The 24,243-nt window shown below is 40.2% G+C and overlaps 2 protein-coding genes across 3 annotated transcripts in view; both read left to right on the top strand.

The window, feature by feature from the left end:
• Positions 1 to 6: 6 nt before the first annotated feature.
• nup42 (nucleoporin 42) lies at positions 7 to 12,861 on the top strand. Its single transcript, XM_077230184.1, has 7 exons — positions 7 to 450; positions 4,990 to 5,503; positions 9,213 to 9,301; positions 9,521 to 9,597; positions 9,704 to 9,790; positions 10,457 to 10,571; positions 11,478 to 12,861. The coding sequence occupies exons 1-7, from the start codon at positions 321 to 323 to the stop codon at positions 11,945 to 11,947; spliced, it is 1,482 nt and encodes a 493-aa protein (XP_077086299.1). The 5' UTR covers positions 7 to 320; the 3' UTR covers positions 11,948 to 12,861.
• An 83-nt stretch (positions 12,862 to 12,944) lies between these two features.
• Positions 12,945 to 24,243, top strand: part of tert (telomerase reverse transcriptase) — a 47,020-nt gene continuing 35,721 nt past the window's right edge. For both annotated transcript variants that reach the window (XM_077230155.1, XM_077230154.1), the window contains exons 1-6: positions 12,945 to 13,023; positions 13,140 to 13,457; positions 14,199 to 15,393; positions 16,477 to 16,663; positions 17,262 to 17,415; positions 21,249 to 21,416. In XM_077230155.1, coding sequence (XP_077086270.1) covers positions 13,170 to 13,457; positions 14,199 to 15,393; positions 16,477 to 16,663; positions 17,262 to 17,415; positions 21,249 to 21,416 — 1,992 coding nt within the window. In that variant the 5' untranslated portion in view covers positions 12,945 to 13,023; positions 13,140 to 13,169. The remainder of the gene's footprint in view (positions 13,024 to 13,139; positions 13,458 to 14,198; positions 15,394 to 16,476; positions 16,664 to 17,261; positions 17,416 to 21,248; positions 21,417 to 24,243) is intronic.

The raw sequence follows: 24,243 nt of genomic DNA, 5'->3' as shown, positions 1-24,243 counted from the left end.
TTGCATATTCATAGAACCGCGTATACTAAATGAAGCCGTGTCGAGTTACATTCAAGATATTTTTTTTCAAGGAACAACGTTCAAATATGTTATTTTGGTGATCAAAGATGAGTTTCAAGGGATACAATGATGATACTAGGGATACTACAGGGGGACTTTAAATACTGTTTGAAGCGCCGCATCAAGACTTTTATTTTGAAACAGTTTGTTTACGTCCAAAATGTGCGACTTGGGTCACGCTGATGCGCGTCGTTTGAGGAGCTACGTCAAGCGCTGTACCACAACAGCACATGATTTCTGTCTATCTATAGAGTTTAAAAATGGCTGTGTGCAGCTTCTTTCTTCAAGGTCGCTGTAGATACGGAGATAAATGCTGGAATGAGCATCCGAGAGGAGGAAGAGGAGGAGATAATCGAGGAAACCAGCAGCAACAACAGCCCAGCAGAGGAGGTCAAACATAAACACACTCTCTCACACTCAGTTTATGGGAATGTGTGTTTCATGAGCAAGATAACATCCAGATATAGTCTGATTCAACTGTCTCTTACAAAACAACTATATCACCATCGAGATTACATCGTTTTTGGACACTATAATGTTCGTAACACTTTGAATGTGTACTTCAAGTCTTAGATAATATAATATCAATTAAATGAAAGGCAGCTTAACTGTACTTTCACAACTGTTTCTTAACACACTTAAGAACACTTTGTAATAATGTCAAATTAAACGTTTTACTTTAAAGAAAATTTTAATAAACTTTTTTCGTGTTTTTAAGTGTAAATAAGTACTCATTTTAATTCGTTGACTAACATAGTAAAGCACCTGTAAAGTACCTTATTATCATTTTAACTGTAGTGTTTTTTGATATAACATTTATTATTATCAACTTTATTATTTGTGTGTATAACGATGTACTTAAGTGAGTCGTAAACTTCAAATAACTGGATTTAATAATAAATACATTTTCATTCACTTTACATTCAGTTCACATTTAAATATATTCCCTAAAATTTAAATCTGTAATAAGTACTCTTTTTAAAAATGTGTTTTCACAAGGGAAATTCTGTGTAAATATTATGGTCTGCAATCAAAATTATTCAACCCCCAAATGCAAATCAGGTTTATTGGCAAAATGTACATACTTTCAGCGGTTTGCAATGAACAAATCAAACTAAAGTAATTGAAATAGCTCAACACAACAAATGTTTCAAGTGGTTTCCCCAAATTCAACTGAAAATGCAACTTTGAATGACTTCTGCTGTCTTTAAAGTTATTCATATGACGCTTCAGCTTCCTCATTGATGTCGTGACGTTTTCTGCTAGGATTTCCTGATACTTCAATGAATCCATCTTGTCTTCCACACGCTGCAGGTTTCCAGTGCCAGAGGATATAAATCAGCCGCAGAGCATCACGAGCCCCACCATGCTTATCTGTAGACAGTGTTCATTTCAGCATATGCTTTATTCTTCTTCCTCCAGACATACCGCTGATCCATAGGGCCTAAAAGTTCCTGTTTTTTTTTTTCAGCGCTCCACAGAACAGAATCCCAAAACTTGTGTGGGTTATTATTTATATGATTTTAAGCAAATTGGAGCCGACTTTTCTTGTGCTTTTGGGTCAGTAGTGGAGTACGTCTTGGAGTTCTGGCATGCGTTTAGCATGCGCCTAACTTTCGCTCAAAATTCGCTCTCGCCACCCTGCCAGCGACGCCGTGCAAAGATTCGTGGACGCTCTGATGCTCTGAGGTAGATCGAATGCTTGGTCTTTTTTTAAACTTCATTTAAAGGGGCCGCAAAGCAAACAAGGATGTCGATCGTTATTTTTGCAGAAAATTGATAGATGGAAAGAACTTAACAATTATAGTGACATGTTTGCTAACGAAATAAACCAATTAAAAGCCATGTGTTTTTGGAGTGGCTTTTGTGTTCATGGTTAAGTTATATTCTAATTTACATACCCGCAGAAAAAATGTTAATTAGCGCGAAAATCTTGCCTATAAATAGTGTTGCGCGCCTTCTTAGCAAATTCAAATGATCAACCTCTCCTCTATTTTGCTTGGGAACTAACGTGGTCGGAACCAAAGTTTACAGACTGCGTTCTCTGGAATCCTCTCAAATGGAGCACTTCTACATTCCGATTCGTTGCCGCCGAACCGCGTCATAGCTCATTACCATAAAGTTGACCAGATTTCAACTCACCTCGCCGCTCTCACCGTCCAAGACGCGCCGCCCTCGCTGGAGCTCGCCGCCGGGCTCTCATTGAGAATGAATGACTTCCGGCCACTTTGACGCTCTCGCCGGCAGCGGTGTGAACGCACAGTTACTGTGCAGCTGAAACCTCAGTGCCTGTTGCCACTAAGTCTTGCTGCAGGTTTTTTGCAGTCACTCGAGGGTTTTTTCTGAACCTGCCTTCTCAGAAATATGGTTGCAGCCGTTGATAGCTGCCTTTTTCTGCCCCGTCCAGATAGTGTAACCACTGTTCCTTTTAACTTTGAATTTGCAAACGATGCTTCCAACTGTGTCTCTAGGAACCTCTAGTGCCTTCTATATCTTTTTGTGTCCTGTTCCTTGTTTGTGAAGGGCGATGATACCTTCTCTTAACTTTTTGGACCATTCTTTTGACTTGGCTATATTTCTAACTTGCAGTCAAACGTGACACTCAACAAACATAACCAGTTCAGATATTTTGTGTGTTCAAGCTCAAGCACACCTGTTGCAACTTGCAACTAATGAAGCCCTTGATTCAACACCTGTTTTGCAGATTTGTGCTGTTGTGAGGAATTCTTTTCAGGGGGTTGAATAATTTTGAAACTTCAGAAGTCATTAAAAGTTGCATTTTCAGTTAAATTTGGGGAAACCACTTGAAACATTTGTTGTGTTGAGCTATTTCAATTAATCTTTTATTTTTTTTTGTTCATTGCAAACAGCTGAAGTCTGTACATTTTGCCAATAAACCTGATTTACAATGGGGGTTTAATAATTTCAATTGCAAATGTATGTCTGTATATATGACATAGGCAGTAATTATATTTGTCAACAAAAATCTTATATACCTTGATATCAGATAGTGATCTTAAAAGTGTCTCCAAACTTTTCACTGGTAGTGTATTAATGTAAAACAATGTCATAAGTACACTATATTGCCAAAAGTATTGGGACACCCATCGAAATCATTGAATTCAGGTGTTCCAATCACTTCCATGGCCTCAGTATAAAATAAAGCACCTAGGCATGCAGACGCTTCTACAAACAATTGTGAAAGAATGGGTCGCTCTCAGGAGCTCAGTGAACTCAAGCGTGGTACCGTGATAGGTTGCCATTAAGTCCATTCGTGAAATTTCCTCACTACTAAATATTCCACGGTGACCTGTTAGTGGTATAATAACAAAGTGAAAGCAATTGGGAACAACAGCAGGTAAGCCACGTAAAATCACAGAGTGGGGTCAGGGCATGCTGAGGCGCACAGTGCGAAGAAGTCGACAACTTTCTGCAGAGTCAATAGCTACAGACCTCCAAGCGTCGTTTGGCCTTCAGATTAGATCAAGAACAGTGCGTAGAGAGCTTCATGGATTTTTTTCCATGGCCGATCAGCTGCATCCAAGCCTTACATCACCAAGTGCAATGCAAAGCGTGGGATGCAGTGTTGTAAAGCAAGCCGCCACTTGGTTCTAGAGCAGTGGAGACCTGTTCTCTGGAGTGACGAATCACGCTTCTCTGTCTAGCAATCCGATGGACAAGTCTGGGTTTGGCGGTTGCTAGAGGAACGATGCTTGCTTGACTGCATTGTGCCAAGTGTAAAGTTTGGTGGAGGGGGGATTATGGTGTGGGGTTGTTTTTCAGGGGTTGGGCCCTTAGTTCCAGTCAGAGCCATAGAGAGAAAGAGTTGCGACACGCTTTAATGTCGCCGCTATGGCTGTCACGTGGTTCATGTAAGCCCCAATAGTTCCAAAACATACGCTGGCTGTCATGTTCTTCTATGGGACAGACAGCAGCGATTGCATTATTGAACGGTAAATATGAAATAAAACACACACCCAAGTACTTTTTAAGCTGTTATTGCATTGTTGCATTTTGTTAATGTCAGTTTTGCATTTGGAGAGGCAGGGTGACAACGAAATACTGTATATTACTTAGATAAGTTTTCGGCTATATTTTTGGAGGGATTATATACTCTCTGCATGTACAAATGAAGACCAGTATAAGCATCGCAAAGGGCCTCTGATACAATATAGACAGTTGACAATTCAAAAGAGGTCGATATGTCAGAAACGTACGTTACCTCTGGAGCAACTCAACGTGCAGCATTCACCACTCAAAACTCAGCCAACACGTCACATAATGAAAAGTTAGTGTATCCCAAAAATTCAATTAAATAAAAGTTGCTATAAAGCTGGTAGCGATTCATTACTGAACTCTTACTGTCACAGCTGACGAAGTCGCGCTAGCTAACTAGCTAGCAGGCAGTGCTTGAAAATTGGTTGAAACAATCAACATAAAATATAAATAATTACGCTGTGCATGTACAAATGAAGACCAGTATAAGGATCGCAAAGGGCCTCTGATAAAATATAGACAGTTGACAATTCAAAAGAGGTCTATTTCAGCAACTTACCTCTGGAACAACTCGACACGCAGCAATGTAAGTGAATGGAGTCCAGCGCCCAAATGACTGTGTTTGGAACTAATCAGATCTTCAAACCCCGTAAGTAGGTGGTAGGTAGCGCCGCCATTTTTTACAACGGAGGTCTATGAGAGTGTCGCAACTCTTTCTCTCTATGGCTCTGGTTCCATTGAAAGGAACTCTTAATGCTTCAGCATACCAAAACATTTTCATGCTCCCAACTTTATGGGAAAACCAGTGCACAAAGCAAGGTCCATAAACTTTTGGGAATATAGTGCATTTTAACACCCAGTATAATTTATACCGGTTTTTAAAAACAATTTTTGAATGTTAACGGCAGTGACCAAAGTGATGTGTCGTTGCAGGATATGGAAACCGCGTGTGGATAAACCCATCTCAACGGACTGGTGGCGAGTTCATCCAGAGTTCATCCCGTGGCGGTAATGATTCGAACCGAGGCGGCGGTAATGACTGGAACAGAGGCGGCGGTAATGATTCGAACAGAGGAGGCGGTAATGACTGGAACAGAAGCGGTGCTAATGACTGGAACAGAAGCGGCGGTAATGATTCGAACAGAGGCGGCACTAATGACTGGAACAGAAGCGGCGCTAATGACTGGAACAGAAGCGGCGGTAATGACTGGAATCGAGGCGGTGGTAATGATTCGAACAGAGGCGGCACTAATGACTGGAACAGAAGCGGTGCTAATGACTGGAACCGAGGTGGCGCTAATGATTGGAACAGAGGCGGTGGGACGTCCAGAAACATCAAGAGCTCTGACTTCAGCTTCAGCAACCAGAACAGATTCTCAGCGCTTGACTCTCAGAGCAACTTTGATAAAGCTGGACAAAACACAACGGATGACAATGCAAAACATGTGTAAGTGCAGTTTACGCTTATACATTTTTTGGGGGGACTGCTTTGTATGCACAATGCTTCACTTTCCACATTTTGTTATGTTTCAGCCTTATTCCAAAATGTATTAAATTCATTCTTTTCCTAAAAATTCTACAAACAATACCCTATAATGACAACGTGAAAGAAGTTTGTTTGAAATCTTTGCAAATTTATTAGAAATAAAAAACAAAAAAATAACATGAACATAAGTTTTCACAGCCTATGTCATGACACTTAGGCTATGTTTACACGGAAACGATCTGAAGAGAAAACGCAAAAGTGGCGTTGCGTTATCACTTTTTATTCTGCGTTTAGACGAGCGTTATCGGGGGGGAAATCCGCATGCATATGATGACGCAAAAGTGTGTGAAATTCGATGTAGTATGCACTCCAGGCGGCTAGGTGGCAATGTGAAGCACTGCGACACAACAACACCAATATCTGAGAATATTTTGTACAACTGCTGAAAAGACTCTTGTACGTTTATCAGAGCTGCTATGGCAACTTGAAGGTCCGACGTATGGAAATAATCCGACATATTGGGGTTATTTTCCTGTGATGGCGCATGCCTGTGACGTGAACACGTACGCGACGAGAGCCACAGTGAGCAGATTTGCGTTTTTACTGTTTAGATGGGAACGCGACGCTGGATCGTTTTTAAGATTTCCACTCTGGAGGGTGGTTTCACTTTTTGCGTTTTTAAGCCTCCAAAACGCCGTCGCCGTGTAAACGAAAGGCACATCCGATAAAATATTTTTACGTTTTCACCCAGAATCGTTCTCGTGTAAACAGGGCCTAAAAATTGAGCACAGGGTTATCCTGTTTCCACTGATCATCCTTGAGATGTTTCTACAACTTGATTGGATTCACCTGTGGTAAATTCAGTTGATTGGACATGATTTGGAAAGGCACACACGTCTATATAAGGTCTCATAGTCAACAGTGCATGTCAGAGCACAAACCAAGCCCAAGGAATTGTCTGTCAGGAAATTGCTGTCAGGATTATATCGAGGCACAGATCTGGGGAAGGGTACGAAAAAATTCTGCAGCATTGAAGGTCCCACTGAGCACAGTAGCCTCCATCATCCGTAAATGGAAGATGTTTGGAACCACCAGGACACTTCCTAGAGCTGGCCGCCCTGTCCAACTGAGCGATCAGGGGAGAAGGGCCTTAGTCAGGGAGGAGACCAAGAACCTGATGGTCACTCTGAGTTCCAGCGTTTCTCTGTGGAGAGAGGAAAACTTTCCAGAAGAACAACCATCTCTCTGCAGCACTCCAACAAATTTAGGCCTGTATGGTAGAGTGGCCAGACGGAAGACAATCCTAAGTTAAAGGTACATGACAGCCCGCCTGGAGTTTGCCAAAAGGCACCTGAAGGACTCTCAGACCATAGCCACGTTTCCACCGCAGGAACTTTCCCCAGGAACTAGGCACTTTGGGGTGGTACTCGGTGTGTTTCCACCGCAGGAACTTTCCTCACGAACTTGGCACTTTGGGGTGGTACTCAGTGTGTTTCCACCGCAGGAACTTTCCTCAGGAACTAGGCACTTTGGGGTGGTACTCGGTGTGTTTCCACCGCAGGAACTTTCCTCAGGAACTTGGCACTTTGTGGTGGTACTCGGTGTGTTTCCACCGCAGGAACATTCCTCAGGAACTTGGCACTTTGGGGTGGTACTCGGTGTGTTTCGACCGCAGGAACTTTCCTCAGGAACTTGGCACTTTGGGGTGGTACACGGTGTGATTCCACCGCAGGAACTTTCCTCAGGAACTAGGCACCTTGGGGTGGTACTCGGTGTTTTTCCACCGCAGGAACTTTCCTCAGGAACTAGGCACTTTGGGGTGGTACTCGGTGTGTTTCCACCGCAGGAACTTTCCTCAGGAACTAGGCACTTTGGGGTGGTACTCGGTGTGTTTCCACCGCAGGAACTTTCCTCAGGAACTTGGCACTTTGTGGTGGTACTCGGTGTGTTTCCACCGCAGGAACTTTCCTCAGGAACTTGGCACTTTGGGGTGGTACTCGGTGTGTTTCGACCGCAGGAACTTTCCTCAGGAACTAGGCACCTTGGGGTGGTACTCGGTGTGTTTCCACCGCAGGAACTTTCCTCAGGAACTAGGCACTTTGGGGTGGTACTCGGTGTGTTTCCACCGCAGGAACTTTCCTCAGGAACTAGGCACTTTGGGGTGGTACTCGGTGTGTTTCCACCGCAGGAACTTTCCTCAGGAACTTGGCACTTTGGGGTGGTACACGGTGTGATTCCACCGCAGGAACTTTCCTCAGGAACTAGGCACCTTGGGGTGGTACTCGGTGTGTTTCCACCGCAGGAACTTTCCCCAGGAACTTGGCACTTTGGGGTAGTACTCGGTGTGTTTCCACCGCAGGAACTTTCCCCAGGAACTTGGCACTTTGGGGTGGTACTCGATGTGTTTCCACCGCAGGAACTTTCCTCAAGAACTTGGCACTTTGGGGTGGTACTCGATGTGTTTCCACCGCAGGAACTTTCCTCAGGAACTAGGCACTTTGGGGTGGTACTCGATGTGTTTCCACCGCAGGAACTTTCCTCAGGAACTAGGCACTTTGGGGTGGTACTCTGTGTGTTTCCACCGCAGGAACTTTCCTCAGGAACTTGGCACTCTTTGGTGGTACTCGGTGTGTTTCCACCGCAGGAACTTTCCTCAGGAACTTGGCACTTTGGGGTGGTACTCGGTGTGTCCTGCTAGAACCAGGGTCTAAATGAAGTTCCGGGTAAATATTTCCCCCTCCGAAAGTCCCTGCTTGCGAGGTAGTACTTTTTTTAAAGTCCTGGGACAAATTGTTCCGGGTAATTTCGGTTGAAACATGGCACATGAGAAACTAAATTCTCTGGTCTGATGAAACAAAGATTGAACTGTTTGGCCTGAATGGCAAGCGTCATGTCTGGAGGAAACCAGGCATCGCTCATCACCTGGCCAATACCATCCCTACAGTGAAGCCTGGTGGTGGCAGCATCAGCTGTGGGGATGTTTTTCAGCGGCAGGAACTGGGAGACAAGTCAAGATCGAGGGAAAGATGAATTTAGCAATGTGCAGAGACATCCTTGATGAAAACCTGCTCAAGAGCGCTTTGGACCTCAGACTGGGGCGCCGGTTCATTTTCCAACAGGACAATGACCCTCAGCACACATCAAGATAACATGGCTACGGGACAACTCTGTGAATGTCCTTCAGTGGCCCAGCCAGAGTCCAGACTTAAACCCCATTGAACATCTCTGGAGAGATCTGATAATGGCCGTGCACCGACGCTCCCCATCCGACTGATGGAGCTTAAGAGGTTCTGCAAAGAAGAACAGGAGAAACTGCCCACAAATAGGTGTGTAGCATCATACTCAAAAACACTTGAGGCTGTAATTGGTGCAAAAGGTGCTTCAACAAAGTATTGAGCAAAGACTGTGAATACTTATGTACATGTGATTTTTCTTCTCTCGTTTTTTTTAAAATAAATTTGCCAAGATTTCAAACAAACTTCTTTCACGTTATCATTATGGGGTATTGTTTGTAGAATTTTTAGGAAAACAATGAATTTAATACATTTTGGAATAAGTCTGTAACATAACAAAATGTGGAAAAAGTTAAGCGCTGTGAATACTTTTCGGATGCACTGTATAAAGAGATCATTGATGCACATTGTGTTTTTATTGCATATTTGTATTTCAGGGATACAATCCAGACAGACATGGAGGTCTGGCAGACTTCTGGCCAGTGGCCGTTTTCATGTTATTCGGTCCTCAACGGCCAGATCTCAGGTCAGTTTAGCACACGGACTTATCACAGTCTGTCAAGCTTTTGCCTTTCAAGCAAATACGAGCTGCTGAGTTTTGCAGGGGTGAAAAAACAGAAGTATGTTCTCCAGAAAATGTCTGACAAACATGACCTGCTGGCACTAAGCTGCTGCATTATTTTGCAGTTAGACAACGGTAGGTTTTTATCTTTATATTTGTTGATCTTTTCTTGATATTTTGCAGGATTTGTTGACTTGTCTCCAGAAGAGCTGAGACAGGAATATTACTCCTACCGAGCGACTGGTGATATACAGCCTTATGTAAGACAACCACTTCACTTGTTAAATGAATGAGCAGATTCAAGAGACTGTATTTCCCATGATGCTGAATCTGAGCATTTCATGGTATGTGTGTGTGGTGTTTCAGGTGAACTCAGTCCAACTGCTAGCCAACCAATGGAGTAGCAGAGTTCAGGAGCTGCGAACCATGAGCAGCTCCACTCAGATCAGTGTGGTAAGATGATGTTTCTCACTTGCATTGAACTAAGTTTAACCCCTTAAGATAACAACTGGCTGGATGTACATTATCCCACTTATTACTCTAAAATATTGATCTGAGTTGAAATATTTTATTAGGTCTTTAAATGCAAAGCTTCCGCTGAGAGAGCAGTTGCTAGCGTGGCAAGTTCAAACTAGACGGACATTTAAGGGATACGGTACAATCATACCAGTTATTACACAGCATTTCACCACATAAATAATTATGGAGATCAGAGATATTGATTTCAGAATAAACTGTTTTAAAATCGTACCAGTTTGTTATTCTATAATCCAACAGTGTACAAGACAATAGTTGTTAAATGGCAGCATCTGCATTTGTATGAAATAAAAGAGAGAGCGAGTCCTCAATACTGGATGGCATAGTTAAATAACTGTACTCAAAATATTGATTTGACAGAGTTTTAATATTTTATTAGCTCACCAAATGCAAAACTTCCACAAAGAAAATCGTTCCTAGCTAGCGTATAGCGCTGCTGACTTCAGTGACCCGGATGAGCCTGTGTTTCTGTTTCCAGGAGTTGTTATCTGGGAATAACTTACTGCTGGATAGAGCAATGGACCAATCAGAATCAAGTATCCCACAGAGCGATGTAATAAATCGTGTTATTGATGTCCTCAGATCTCAGAGCTGAATAACTCGAGTTCCCAGACGCCATCACAGGGGTTCGGTTCGACACCATCAGGGTTTGGAACCACATCATCAACGACGACAACATCTGGCTTTGGAGCAGGAGGTTTGTTCTGGATTTCTTCACAGTAATAAACGGGGCAATAACAGTGTTAAAGGTAGACTGTGTAATGTTGGCCTTCTAGTGGTTAAAAGTGACTGTGAGGATGAATACGGTTATCCTACTGCTCATAAAACATTCTCAAATAAAGTAAAGCAGCTCTACAGAAGACAATGGTGTCGTTATTCAGTTCAAATTTAAATTGTGATAAAGGGCTCTTGTAAAATGGTAAACATTTTTTGGAGATAAATCATATGGTGGGATAAAAATGCATCAAACATGACCTAACATTGAACAGCTATATTTTTTATTAACTAACCATAACAAAGTTTAAAACTATAATGAATGTATTCCTCATTTTTATTTAATATTAGTTAATGCATTACCTAACGTTAATTGATGAGGCCTTATTGTAAAGTGTTATCAAAATTGTTTATAAGTTAAAATTAGTGCTGGGCACTGATAAATCACATCCAAAATAAAAGTTTGTGTTTACATAATATATGTGTGTGTACTGTTTATTATTTTGCATATATAAATAAATACACACACATGCATGTATATATTTAAGAAATATTTGCATGTGTATATACTGTATATATGTTTATACATCATTTATATTATATATAAATATTGTATATAAAAAAATAACAACACATTTTTCATAAATATATACATGCATGTGTGTGTATTTATATATACAAAATAATACACAGTACTAGTCCCTAGTAGTCCCTTTGGATGTGATTAATCGTTGCCCAGCACTAGTTAAAACTGAAGCAAATGTTTTGTATTGTTTGGAGCTGATATACCAGTACATTTAAATAAAACCTATCAACTCTTTTAAAATGGGAAATCATTTTTTTTTTTTAATCCTATATGTTTTGGTAAACGGCTATATTGTTTTCTCAGGGTTTGGTTCCGGCTCTCAGAGCAGCAGCAGCTTCAGCTTTGCCTCGTCCAAAACTGACTTCGGAGCTTCACGCACTACCCAGAATGCACCTGGGTTTGGAGACGCTGTGTTCAGCACTGCTCAGACGGCTCCAGGTTTCGGCAGTCCCGCTCCTTCTGCGACCTCCTTTTCTTTTGCACCACAAGCTGCAGAAAACAAGCCCAGCTCAGCAGCCGGGTTCAGTTTCAAGACGTCTGTGGGAGGATCGGGCTCCGGGGTCGGGTCCTCGGCACCGGTCGCGAGCAGTGGCTTCGGTCAGAGCATTGGTGTGTTCGGTGGAGCTGCAGATTCTGCTGGGAGTTCAGGAGACCGTCTGTTCACGGCCCAGGGTGACCTGACACCCGAAGAACTGAAGGAGTTCACATCCAAACGCTTTACTCTGGGTCAGATCCCTCTCAAACCACCTCCCGCTGACCTCCTCATGGTCTAACACTGACTCTGGGGCTTTGAGAACGGCCTTGTCTTTTTTAATGCTATGTTAATAAACATGTTTATAGACCAAGACAGTGAGTTTTTGTGTTTTAGTTAAACTTTACTGAAATTGCATTGTGGGTAATCCTTTAAAAATACTTGGTATTATGATATTTCAAATGAAGTAATATTAACAAATACAATTCTATCTATCCAACCATGAAAAATTGCACTTGAATAGCATTTGTTGCGTAGCTACAATCCCTTATTGCTGTGCCGTAGTACAGCGATGGTGTCAAAACCATGGGAGTGAATTATTCTCTTATTTACATACAAAAGTATTTACATGATACTCTAAAGAATACCGTGGTGCATTTGCAAGACATTATGCCAATACCATGTCCAATAACTATGATGTTATAGTACATTTGCAAAAAGCACATGCTTTGTGTTCAAAATTAGCCTAAAATGCTCTTTTAATGTAATTAAAATAAACTAAAATGTATTTACTATATACACAGTATATTCAGTTTGTGAAAATATGAAATACAATTATAAAATGTTACAAATATTTGTTTAATACCGTTTTTATTTATCATTCTCATTTATTTTGTTTTATTTTTGTGGTTGTAAAGTCATTATTTATAATATAGCACTGTTTTGATTGATTGCTACTTACTGTTTTTACATGCTTATAAAATAATTTAATTACAATTAATTAATGCATAGAACTGCACGGAAATGAATTAGCACGGAGGAAAGATGTAGCCTAAGTATGCAGTTTCCCGGGAAATCCGTCCCGAGTCCCGACAGCTCTAAAATCAGGGTTTAGGATAAGTCATGTAAAATTTTACAAATAGTTGTTAAATATGTTATTCTGTTTATGTGGTTGTAAAGTCATAATTTAGTTATAATAAAGCACTGTTTTGATAATCTGCTTGCTATTTACTGTTTTAACATGCTTATGAAGTAATTTAATTACACTTAATTAACACATATAATTGCACGGATATGATTTTTAGCAAGGAAGATTCAAGTTCAAGTATGCAGTTTCCCTGGAAATCCGCACCAACAGCTCTAAAATGTCAAAACACGGTTTGGATTTTTATTTTATTTTTTTATTATGTACTCGCTCATTATTTAAATTCTAGTTATTTCAGAGAAAAAAAATACGTAGCTTTAATTTATGTTTTAAATCGTCTTTACACTAGGGTCATGTGACAGATGATTGATTGGTGGAGATGCAGCGCGCGACTCCCGAAACGCCGGAAGCGGGAAACCCAAACACACACAGACGCATGTCTCGACACGACGCGACAGAAAACTGTTTCAAATATGTATTTGACATTCTGCGCTCTTTATACCCCGTCGTGCAGACTCTGGAGGAGTTCTCAGATGGGCTCGTGTTCTCTGATGGACGGAAGCCGGCTCTGCTGGAGGAAAGAGACGGAGCGCGTTTTAAAACTCTCGTTAGAGGACTGATGATATGCGCGTTCACGCCACCACAGCAGCAGCGCGTGCCCGCACAGGTAACGTTACTCACACTCAAAACTTTCCGACAGTTCGTTTGTTTACCTATAAAAACAAATATGAGCATATATATGGTGTTTCAGCAAAGGTTTGATAATTTATAGGCCTTAGAATTAAATATTAAATATTACGTCCCTTACGAAAATTAACCATGGTTTTATTGTAATAAAAGTGTAGTAAGTAATCATGTTTTTTGGAGGAGTGATTACCTTGTATATAACCACAGTTTTACTACAAATACCATGGTTAAACTATGGTTTGTGTAGTAAAAGCATAGTTAATTTGTGAGGTTACCATGGTTTGCCTACAATAACCTTTTTTTAAAATTTGTAGTCATTTAATTTTCGTAAGGGGTCATTCACATCATAGGCTATGTTTCCTGCACATATCAGGTTGAACGTACGTTTTATTTGTCTAATTTCAGTACAGTTTACTCCTGCAATTTCAGTGGAAATTATGGAGAAAAAAACGGATTTGAATATGCTAATGACCAAATTAAAGGGATAGTTCAAAAATGAAAATGATCCCATGATTCTTCTTTCAGCCAAACACGATCTGAGTTATATAAAAAAAAATATCCTGGCTCTTCCAAGCTTTAAAATGGGAGTGATGGAGGATGAGATTTTGAAGCCTAAAAACCAGAACTGTCTCCGGAAAACGGGGATGTCTGGCAAAGAAAAATATCTATATTCCTTTAACTATAATCACTGTTAAATAATATATTATGTGTCTTATTTCAGCTCAGCACGCTTCCAGAGGTTCTGGCGTTCACCCTAAACCACATTAAACGGAAGAAGCTGAGGAACGTCCTGGGATTCGGCTATCAGTGCAATGACGTGACGGTCTGTTCGGATCCGTTCCGGTTCCACGGAGACGTTTCGCAGACGGCGGCGTACATCAGCACTAGCGAGCTGTGGAAGCGGATCAACCAGCGTCTGGGAACCGAGGTCACGCGGCACCTGCTACAGGACTGCGCCGTGTTCGCTACCGTCCCGCCCTCGTGTTTGCTTCAGGTGTGCGGAGAGCCCGTGTACGACCGGTTAATCCCGCGCGCATGGTCCGGGTTTTCCCTCAGCCACGTCTCAGCACAAACGCTGAAAAATCCCGGTGTCCCGCTGAAAACGATCCCAAGAGACGCTAAGACGATCCCAAGAGACGCAAAGACGATCCCAAGAGACGCTAAGACGATCCCAAGAGACGCTAAGACGATCCCAAGAGACGCTAAGATGTTCGCCACAGATGTTAAGACGTTAACAGTCTCGAGAAAGAGAGCGAGAGATGACGAGAAGCACGATAAACATCCTGTTATGAAGAAGCGAAAAGTGATTACGGATGAATCCGACGGGCCGTCGACCGCAAATCACGGATCTCGGAGCTGGAAACCCGCGGAGCAACGCCCTCCTCGACCGTCACACTGTTCGATACGTGTTTTAAGCATGCTTTATAATGGGCGGGGCATGAAGAGCTTCCTACTCAACAGGAAACAGAAAGATGTGGGCGGGGCTAGACGTCTGCAGGGGGCGGATCTCGTTCGGATGATTTTCCTCCAATCAGAGTTTAACACGCAGGGTAAACCGAAGAAACTTCCAAAGCGTTTCTTTGCGATGGTTCCCCTGTTTAGTCGACTCTTACGCCAACACAGGAAGTGCCCGTACGGCTTGTTCCTGAACAGGAAGTGCTCGGAAACTCAAGACGGCCAAGATATGGAGTCGTTGCTCAAATCGCATTTCTCCGCGTACAGGGTGTATCTGTTTGTGAGGGAATGTTTGCTTTACGTTGTTCCTGAGGAACTTTGGGGATGCCAAGAAAACCGGCTTCACTTCCTGTCCAATGTGAAGAATTTCCTGCGTCTTGGGAAGTTTGAGCGCCTCCCGTTGGACCAGCTGATGTGGAAGATGAAGGTTAAGGCCTGCCATTGGCTGGGACTCAAGAAACGTGTGTCTTTAACGCCTTTATTCGTAACTCTTATTTATTATAACTTTGGTTGTTTGAAGCCAAACAGACTGGATGTTTTTGTATTGTGCAGGTTTGTTATCGTTAACTAAGACTAAAACCATAACAAAACATTTTCATTACTTGAAATAATAAAAATATATATATTTCAGCTAGTTGCCAAGACAAAGTTTATCATTCATTTATTTGAAGTACTAAAATAACTGAAACTAAAATAAAAATATATATAAGCATATTAAAAAAACTAAAGATTACAAAAATGCTCGACAAAATGACTAAAATTAATTACTAAAAAAAAAAAATTAGTTGATTGCTAGTATTAATAAAAACTATGAATGTATATCTAGGATTGTGTAGCGTTCGATTTTTAACGATTCCGATTTCGATTCTGCTTATCGATTCCTAATAAGGTAAAAAAAAAAAACTTGGATATCATTCACATTTAGTCTTATTGCAAAACATTTAATTGTAGCTGAAAATCATGAACAGAAATCAAGAGGCTAAAGAACACTTACACAAGGAACGTTAAAAATACCATAGAAAAACAACTAGCCTAACTAATATAAATTTCAAGCATTATTAAAGACAAGTAAACACTCATGAATTAAAATAGAACAAATAAAAAATTAGTTATTCAGTCAAGAACGAGTGAATTTTCTCTTTTAATTAGTGTTATTATAGAGACAGCAGGAATATTAGTGCTGTCACTTTAAGAGCTGCACTGATCCAATATTCGGATACACACGCCTGAAAACAGCAGGAGTCTCTCGCTTGAATGGTTTAAAGTCACATTGAAATGCTCACAAAATAATCAATAAGAGGAATCAAAATTTTTATTTTATAACAAGTATTGGATTCCCAACCCTTAGTACAGCAGTCAACATTTGAAGTGGATCAAAACCTGTCGTCAAAGTTATACATGAATTTTGAACAATACCCGTTCTTGTCTTAGGAACTTTTTTGATCCACTTCAAATGTTGACTACTGTATATCACTGGCAGTAAATGAGGAGTAAAGAGCTTGTTGAGGCTGTGTCGTGAGTGACTGAGAGATGTGTTGCTGTAGGTCACTGCGCCAGTGAGCATCGCTACAGAGAGTGGATCTGCGCTCAGTTCCTGGCCTGGATGCTGAGTGGTTTCGTGGTGGGCCTGGTGCGAGCGTTCTTCTACGTCACCGAGAGCATGGGTCAGAAACACGCACTGCGCTTCTACAGGGCTGAGGTGTGGAGCAAACTACAGGACATGGCCTTCAGGTGCGTGGAACAACAGTCATGTGACTCTCACCACACCTCGAAAGAAATAAGAAAACATATGAGTAGAAACCTTAAATGAAGCCCGTTTTTAGGATTATGTTTTTTTTTCCTCATGACAAATTAGCACATTTTTGCCCACTTCTCATTATTGTAAATAAAATTAGTTTTTACTAACATTTATACTATTTATTTATTACAGTATATAGATCATTTCTTTTAAACTTAGATTTTTTATTTATTTTGTAGATGCCTTCAGTCGAAAATTATGTATATTTAAAATAAAGTTATAAGTAAAATGTATATTTAAATAATTAATTTTCACACACAAAAAATTATAATATATATTTACATACAATTTTGCATATTTATATTAAATATTAATATATTCAACTGGAAAAGTTATTTTAAAATGTTTTATATAAATATACAGTAGTCAACATTTGAAGTGGATCAAAACCTTTCGTCAAAGTTATACATGAATTTTGAAAAATACCCGTTCTTGTCTAAATTTAAAGAACGAAAGAAGCTAAATTTTTGAGAAATGTTTATCAGTGTGCTAGTGTTTGATTCTGGTTCTGATCTGATTGTTTGTTGTCAGAGTTCATCTGTCTAAGGGCCAGTGGAGGGCCCTGTCTCCGTCTCAGGCCCTGAAGTTCCCGAAGACCACAGTAACATCCCGAATCCGTTTCATCCCGAAGGTGAGCAGCATGAGGCCCATCACTCGCCTCACGGGGAGCAGAGAGTCACTGCAGGTGCGTTCACTAGCGTTACACATCTCACTAGCGTTACACATCTCACTGTTACACATCTCACTAGCGTTACACATCTCACTAGCGTTACACATCTCACTAGCGTTACACATCTCACTAGCGTTACACATCTCACTAGCGTTACACATCACGGTGTTACACATCTCACTAGCGTTACACATCTCACTGTTACACATCTCACTAGCGTTACACATCTCACTGTTACACATCTCACTGTTACACATCTCGCTAGCGTTACACATCTCACTGTTACACATCTCACTGTTACACATCTCACTAGCGTTACACATCTCACTAGCGTTACACATCTCACTGTTACACATCTCACTAGCGTTACACATCTCACTGTTACACATCTCACTGTTACACATCTCGCTAGCGTTACACTAGCGTTACACATCTCACTGTTACACATCTCACTGTTACACATCTCACTGTTACACATCTCACTGTTACACATCTCACTGTTACACATCTCACTGTGTTACACATCTCACTGTTACACATCTCACTAGCGTTACACATCTCACAGTGTTACACATCTCACTAGCTTTACACATCTCACTAGCGTTACACATCTCACTGTTACACATCTCACTAGCGTTACACATCTCAGTGTTACACATCTCACTAGCGTTACACATCTCAGTGTTACACATCTCACTAGCGTTACACATCTCACTGTTACACATCTCACTAGCGTTACACATCTCACTGTTACACATCTCACTAGCTTTACACATCTCACTAGCGTTTCACATCTCACTACCGTTACACATCTCACTAGTGTTACACATCTCACTAGCGTTACACATCTCACTAGCGTTTCACATCTCACTTGCTTTACACATCTTACTAGTGTTACACATCTTACTAGTGTTACACATCTCACTAGTGTTACACATCTCACTAGTGTTACACATCTCACTAGCGTTACATCTCACTTGCTTTACACATCTCACTAGTGTTACACATCTCACTAGCGTTACATCTCACTAGCGTTACACATCTTACTAGTGTTACACATCTCACTAGTGTTACACATCTCACTAGTGTTACACATCTCACTTGCTTTACACATCTCACTAGCGTTACACATCTCACTAGCGTTACATCTCACTAGCGTTACACATCTCACTAGTGTTACACATCTCACTAGTGTTACACATCTCACTAGTGTTACACATCTCACTAGTGTTACACATCTCACTAGCGTTACATCTCACTTGCTTTACACATCTCACTAGTGTTACACATCTCACTAGCGTTACATCTCACTAGCGTTACACATCTTACTAGTGTTACACATCTCACTAGCGTTTCACATCTCACTTGCTTTACACATCTTACTAGTGTTAGACTAGTGTTACACATCTCACTAGCGTTATACATCTCACTAGTGTTACACATCTCACTTGCTTTACACATCTTATTAGTGTTACACATCTCACTAGCGTTACACATCTTACTAGTGTTACACATCTCACTAGCGTTTCACATCTCACTTGCTTTACACATCTTACTAGTGTTAGACTAGTGTTACACATCTCACTAGCGTTATACATCTCACTAGCGTTACACATCTCACTGTTACACATCTCACTGTTACACATCTCGCTAGCGTTACACATCTCACTGTTACACATCTCACTGTTACACATCTCACTAGCGTTACACATCTCACTGTTACACATCTCACTGTTACACATCTCACTGTGTTACACATCTCACTGTTACACATCTCACAAGCGTTACACATCTCACAGTGCTACACATCTCACTAGCTTTACACATCTCACTAGCGTTACACATCTCACTGTTACACATCTCACTAGCGTTACACATCTCACTAGCGTTACACATCTCGCTAGCGTTACACATCTCGCTAGCGTTACACATCTCACTGTTACACATCTCACTGTTACACATCTCACTGTTACACATCTCACTGTGTTACACATCTCACTGTTACACATCTCACAGTGTTACACATCTCACTAGCTTTACACATCTCACTAGCGTTACACATCTCACTGTTACACATCTCACTAGCGTTACACATCTCAGTGTTACACATCTCACTAGCGTTACACATCTCACTGTTACACATCTCACTAGCGTTACACATCTCACTGTTACACATCTCACTGTTACACATCTCACTAGCTTTACACATCTCACTAGCGTTTCACATCTCACTACCGTTACACATCTCACTAGTGTTACACATCTCACTAGCGTTACACATCTCACTAGCGTTTCACATCTCACTTGCTTTACACATCTCACTAGTGTTAGACATCTCACTAGTGTTACACATCTCACTAGTGTTACACATCTCACTGTTACACATCTCACTAGTGTTACACATCTCACTAGCGTTTCACATCTCACTTGCTTTACACATCTCACTAGTGTTACACATCTCACTAGCGTTACACATCTCACTAGCGTTACACATCTTACTAGTGTTACACATCTCACTAGCGTTTCACATCTCACTTGCTTTACACATCTTACTAGTGTTAGACTAGTGTTACACATCTCACTAGCGTTATACATCTCACTAGTGTTACACATCTCACTTGCTTTACACATCTTACTAGTGTTACACATCTCACTAGCGTTACACATCTTACTAGTGTTACACATCTCACTAGCGTTTCACATCTCACTTGCTTTACACATCTTACTAGTGTTAGACTAGTGTTACACATCTCACTAGCGTTACACATCTTACTAGTGTTACACATCTCACTAGCGTTTCACATCTCACTTGCTTTACACATCTTACTAGTGTTAGACTAGTGTTACACATCTCACTAGCGTTATACATCTCACTAGTGTTACACATCTCACTTGCTTTACACATCTTACTAGTGTTACACATCTCACTAGCGTTACACATCTTACTAGTGTTACACATCTCACTAGCGTTTCACATCTCACTTGCTTTACACATCTTACTAGTGTTAGACTAGTGTTACACATCTCACTAGCGTTACACATCTCACTAGCGTTACACATCTCACTAGCGTCACACATCTCACTAGCGTTCACTTGTATCACACATTTTAGTTATTGGCATCAACTTTCTCACTCAGCAGTACGTTTAGTACAATATGATTGTATAGAGGGTAATTCTTCACAATAACATTATATAATATGAACTAACAATGAGCAATATATACAGTCAAACCAAAATTTACAAAATTTATTCAGACATTTCTGACATTATCACAGTTTATTTGCTATAGTTTAGAAAATGGCAATAAAATATGACTCGAAATCAGTTGATATTTGACTGGTTTTGTCCGTCCTTCTGTTAGACTCTCACACATGAATTATGTTGAATATCTGTCAGCTGTTAAATTTAACTACACAATTAGATAATGGCAGTTTAGCTCAACCAGTTACCAAGCAATGCTTCATGTTGTTCAGTCTGTGCTGTAAAAAGGTGCATTAGCAATTAAAGAAAAAACACTTCAGCAAAACATGATCAGCTCAAAGTGTCGGAATCATTCTTGGTCCTAAATTTAGTTATTTTCTTAAATTAATAGTTTCTGGGTATAATATGTCACAGTTTACTTTATTTTGCTCTCCTCGCTTACAGAAATGAACTATAGTGTCCTGCACACACTAGTAATGAAATCTCAAACATTATATCTGGTCTGGCTATATTTGACTGTACATTTACCACAATTTATTCATATTCGTTAGTTTTTTTTTTTTTTTTTTTTTTGCATTTGAAAGCAGTGTGGTTGTGTAATGTTCTTTAACTATATATTCCTACATGTGTTGGTGTTTTCGAGCAGCATTTCCAGAGTTGCGTGCGGGTCCTGCTGAACGTGCTGAGTGTGTGTGTGCGCGAGGCCCCGGGGCCCATGGGCTCCACCGTCTGGGGTTGGCAGGACATTCACAGGGTCCTCGGAGACTTCAGTCCCCAGCAGAAGAGCTCGCCGCGACCACTGTACTTCGTCAAGGTGAGGAGAATCGTGAGAGAAGCTTTAATGCCATGATCCTCTTGTGCGGGACACGCTTCCTGAAAAGTAAAGACGTTTTTTATTTTCATTATACAGTATGTATGTCAGTGTATATACACTAGGGCTGTAATCAACCAAAGAAAATCTTGGTCGACTAAAGTCCTGTAATTTTGACTAATTAGTCGACTGGTGGGGGGGGGGGGGGGTTTATAAATAAACATATATGTATATATTTATTATAATAAACTTGTAGGCTATTGCAGTATATTAAATCGTTTTTGACCTAATTATTTTGCACTGAAATGACACACTCGAGTCTGTCGGCTCTGACAGCGTTGCATCACGTGCACCTGCGCAATATAGCCTATGATTTCCGAAAATAGTACTATGTCAACTAGGGATATCAGCACAAGAACTTGTAACATAATTTAGACAATTGTTTTTGTCATATGTTATGATAACTGACAGACACTATAATTTCAGCCGCTCTGTGGATGTCCTCTGAACATAGGAGCTCAGCTTCGCGGCTGAAACACGAATAGACTATTCATTTAAAGCTTTTACTCTTAAACACACAAGGCACGTCCACTTTAACCCTTTTAGTGTCACCCCCCTTTTTTTGAATATACATGAAAATGCACATTTCGAACTTAAATGGTTGTAATTCAAGAATGCTTTGGAATATAGACGTAAGATTGGTCTTGTTTTAAAGAAGACATTTTGCAGATTTTTGTAGAAGTGAAATAAATTAAGAAAGTGAAACAGAAAAAAAGTTATAGAAGTTTGAGTTTATGAAAATGTACAATGTAAAAAATTTAATTATTCATATTTTATATAAAATATATTTTTTCAAAACCTGGGCGACTCTAAAACTGCAAAAATATCAAAGCCAAAAATCTGAACAAGTTGTGTTTCAAATTTTAGGTTGATATTTCAAAAAATGAGCTTTCAGTAAGATTTTGTTTGGGCGCAGTATCAAACTTTTTCACTAGATGACAACCAGACTCCGTTACTGCCCATATAAGGGCGCCTCCATTTCCATATGTGTTTTGAGTGATATGAACCATTATTTCCACAATTTTCATACAATTTATGAAGTAGACATCCTATTCAGAAGTAATATGAGAAGTTTGGCAGATTTTGAAATGATTTCAACCTCTAAGAAACATAAAAAGAACACGCATGTTCATCACTATTTCAAAATAAAGGTCTAAGAGTATGAAAATATTATTGTTGCCAATTGATAAATTACGGCTCCTCTGTAATTTATTTTGAAAATCAATCACCAAATATGGAAACTAGAGATTGTAAGCTTTCAAATGATATATAGTTTGTCAAGATTAGTTTAGGTTTAGTATAGGATATTACTGTTTTAAAAATGTAAAGGATTTGGGCCCACCGTTGGGCCCGTGACACTTAAGGGGTTAATAAAAAAATAATATTTATTAAACAAACCAGATCAAGACGAGAGCAAAAACTAAATAATGTGCATATCTGAAAAATAAAGCATAGGCTCAAAACAAATACAAACGGTGGGCACAGCGCAATTGCGCATTAGGCTCAAAAAAAAAAATCCAATAAATAATACTAGAAATAAATGGTCACAATAATAAAAGTGAACCATAAAATGTTTCCAGCGTGGTATGGGTGTGTGGATGCTACCGTCGTTGCGTGCGGGTGCGCCTGCAGTTAACTTATAAACGATTATTGCTAATTGGCATATTTCAGTGTTTTATGCCAATTCTGATATGTTCATTCATATAGCAACTCAAAACAGACAGGGCAACTAAACGCGGTCAAGTTAGCTTACCGTTTTTAGGAGCTTTGATATGCAAACTTTGCCTTCGACTTTTTTTCTATTTTCTATTTTCATAAAATACTGCCACACTCCCGATGTCTTTGACATGGTAGATTACTCTGACAGTAAATTAAACACTAAATTCAGCAAACCACCATGGATGATGCAGACCAATGCCTTGTTCTTTCTTCAATCTGTCTCCAGTGGGTTGGGCTAATCCAAAATAGTGAAAACAAGGGGGGTGTTCTGAAGACAGACTGTTACCTGTGAAACATGGATGCACTGAAAACACCCCCATTAGCAATTAGTGATGAAATGAATGTAATGAAATTAACGCGGCAAAAAGTCGACCAATCAGAATTTTAGTCGAGCCAGAACGTATCGACCAATAAATCGACTAGTTGACTGGGAGATTACAGCCCTAATAAACACACACACACACACACACACACACACACACACACACACACACACACACACACACACACACACACACACACACACACACACACACACACACACTTACTCACACATACACACACATACATACACCAACACATTATATATACAGATATACACACTCATACACGCACTCACACACATTATATATATAGATATACACACTCATACACAAACTCACTCACTCACTCACACACACACTCACACATACACGCACACACACACATATATATACACACACATGCACACTCATACATGCTCAAACACACACACATACACATATATATATACACACACATATATTAACACACATGCACAAACACATATATACACACACACCGCTACACACTTCAGCCTTTAATTGTAATCAAATTGCATAGTTGTGCTTGTCGATTGTTTTATTTGTGATAATTGTGCCGACATTATTTTTGGCGAGGCTGTCATACAAAGAAATGATGAACGCGTGCAGAAATGAGAGAACCAACGAAATATAAATAATGCACTATGCTGTAGTCAGTGTATGCTTTTTTGTTTTTCTATGCATTTTAATATATATATATATATATATAT

This window comes from Siphateles boraxobius, unplaced genomic scaffold (assembly GCF_051911475.1).
Source record: "Siphateles boraxobius isolate OS27281-9 unplaced genomic scaffold, OSU_SipBor_1 14, whole genome shotgun sequence".
Classification (NCBI taxonomy): Eukaryota; Metazoa; Chordata; class Actinopteri; order Cypriniformes; family Leuciscidae; genus Siphateles; species Siphateles boraxobius.
Note: the sequence above shows the minus strand (reverse complement) of the source record. Positions and strands in the feature narration are given on the sequence as shown.

Coding starts and splice junctions, on each gene's coding strand:
- nup42 (XM_077230184.1), top strand. CDS start 321: ATGGCTGTGTGCAGCTTCTTTCTTCAAGGTCGCTGTAGATACGGAGAT. Junction 9,598..9,703: donor CTGGTGATATACAGCCTTAT/GTAAGACAACCA, acceptor GTGGTGTTTCAG/GTGAACTCAGTCCAACTGCT. Junction 9,791..10,456: donor GCTCCACTCAGATCAGTGTG/GTAAGATGATGT, acceptor TGATGTCCTCAG/ATCTCAGAGCTGAATAACTC.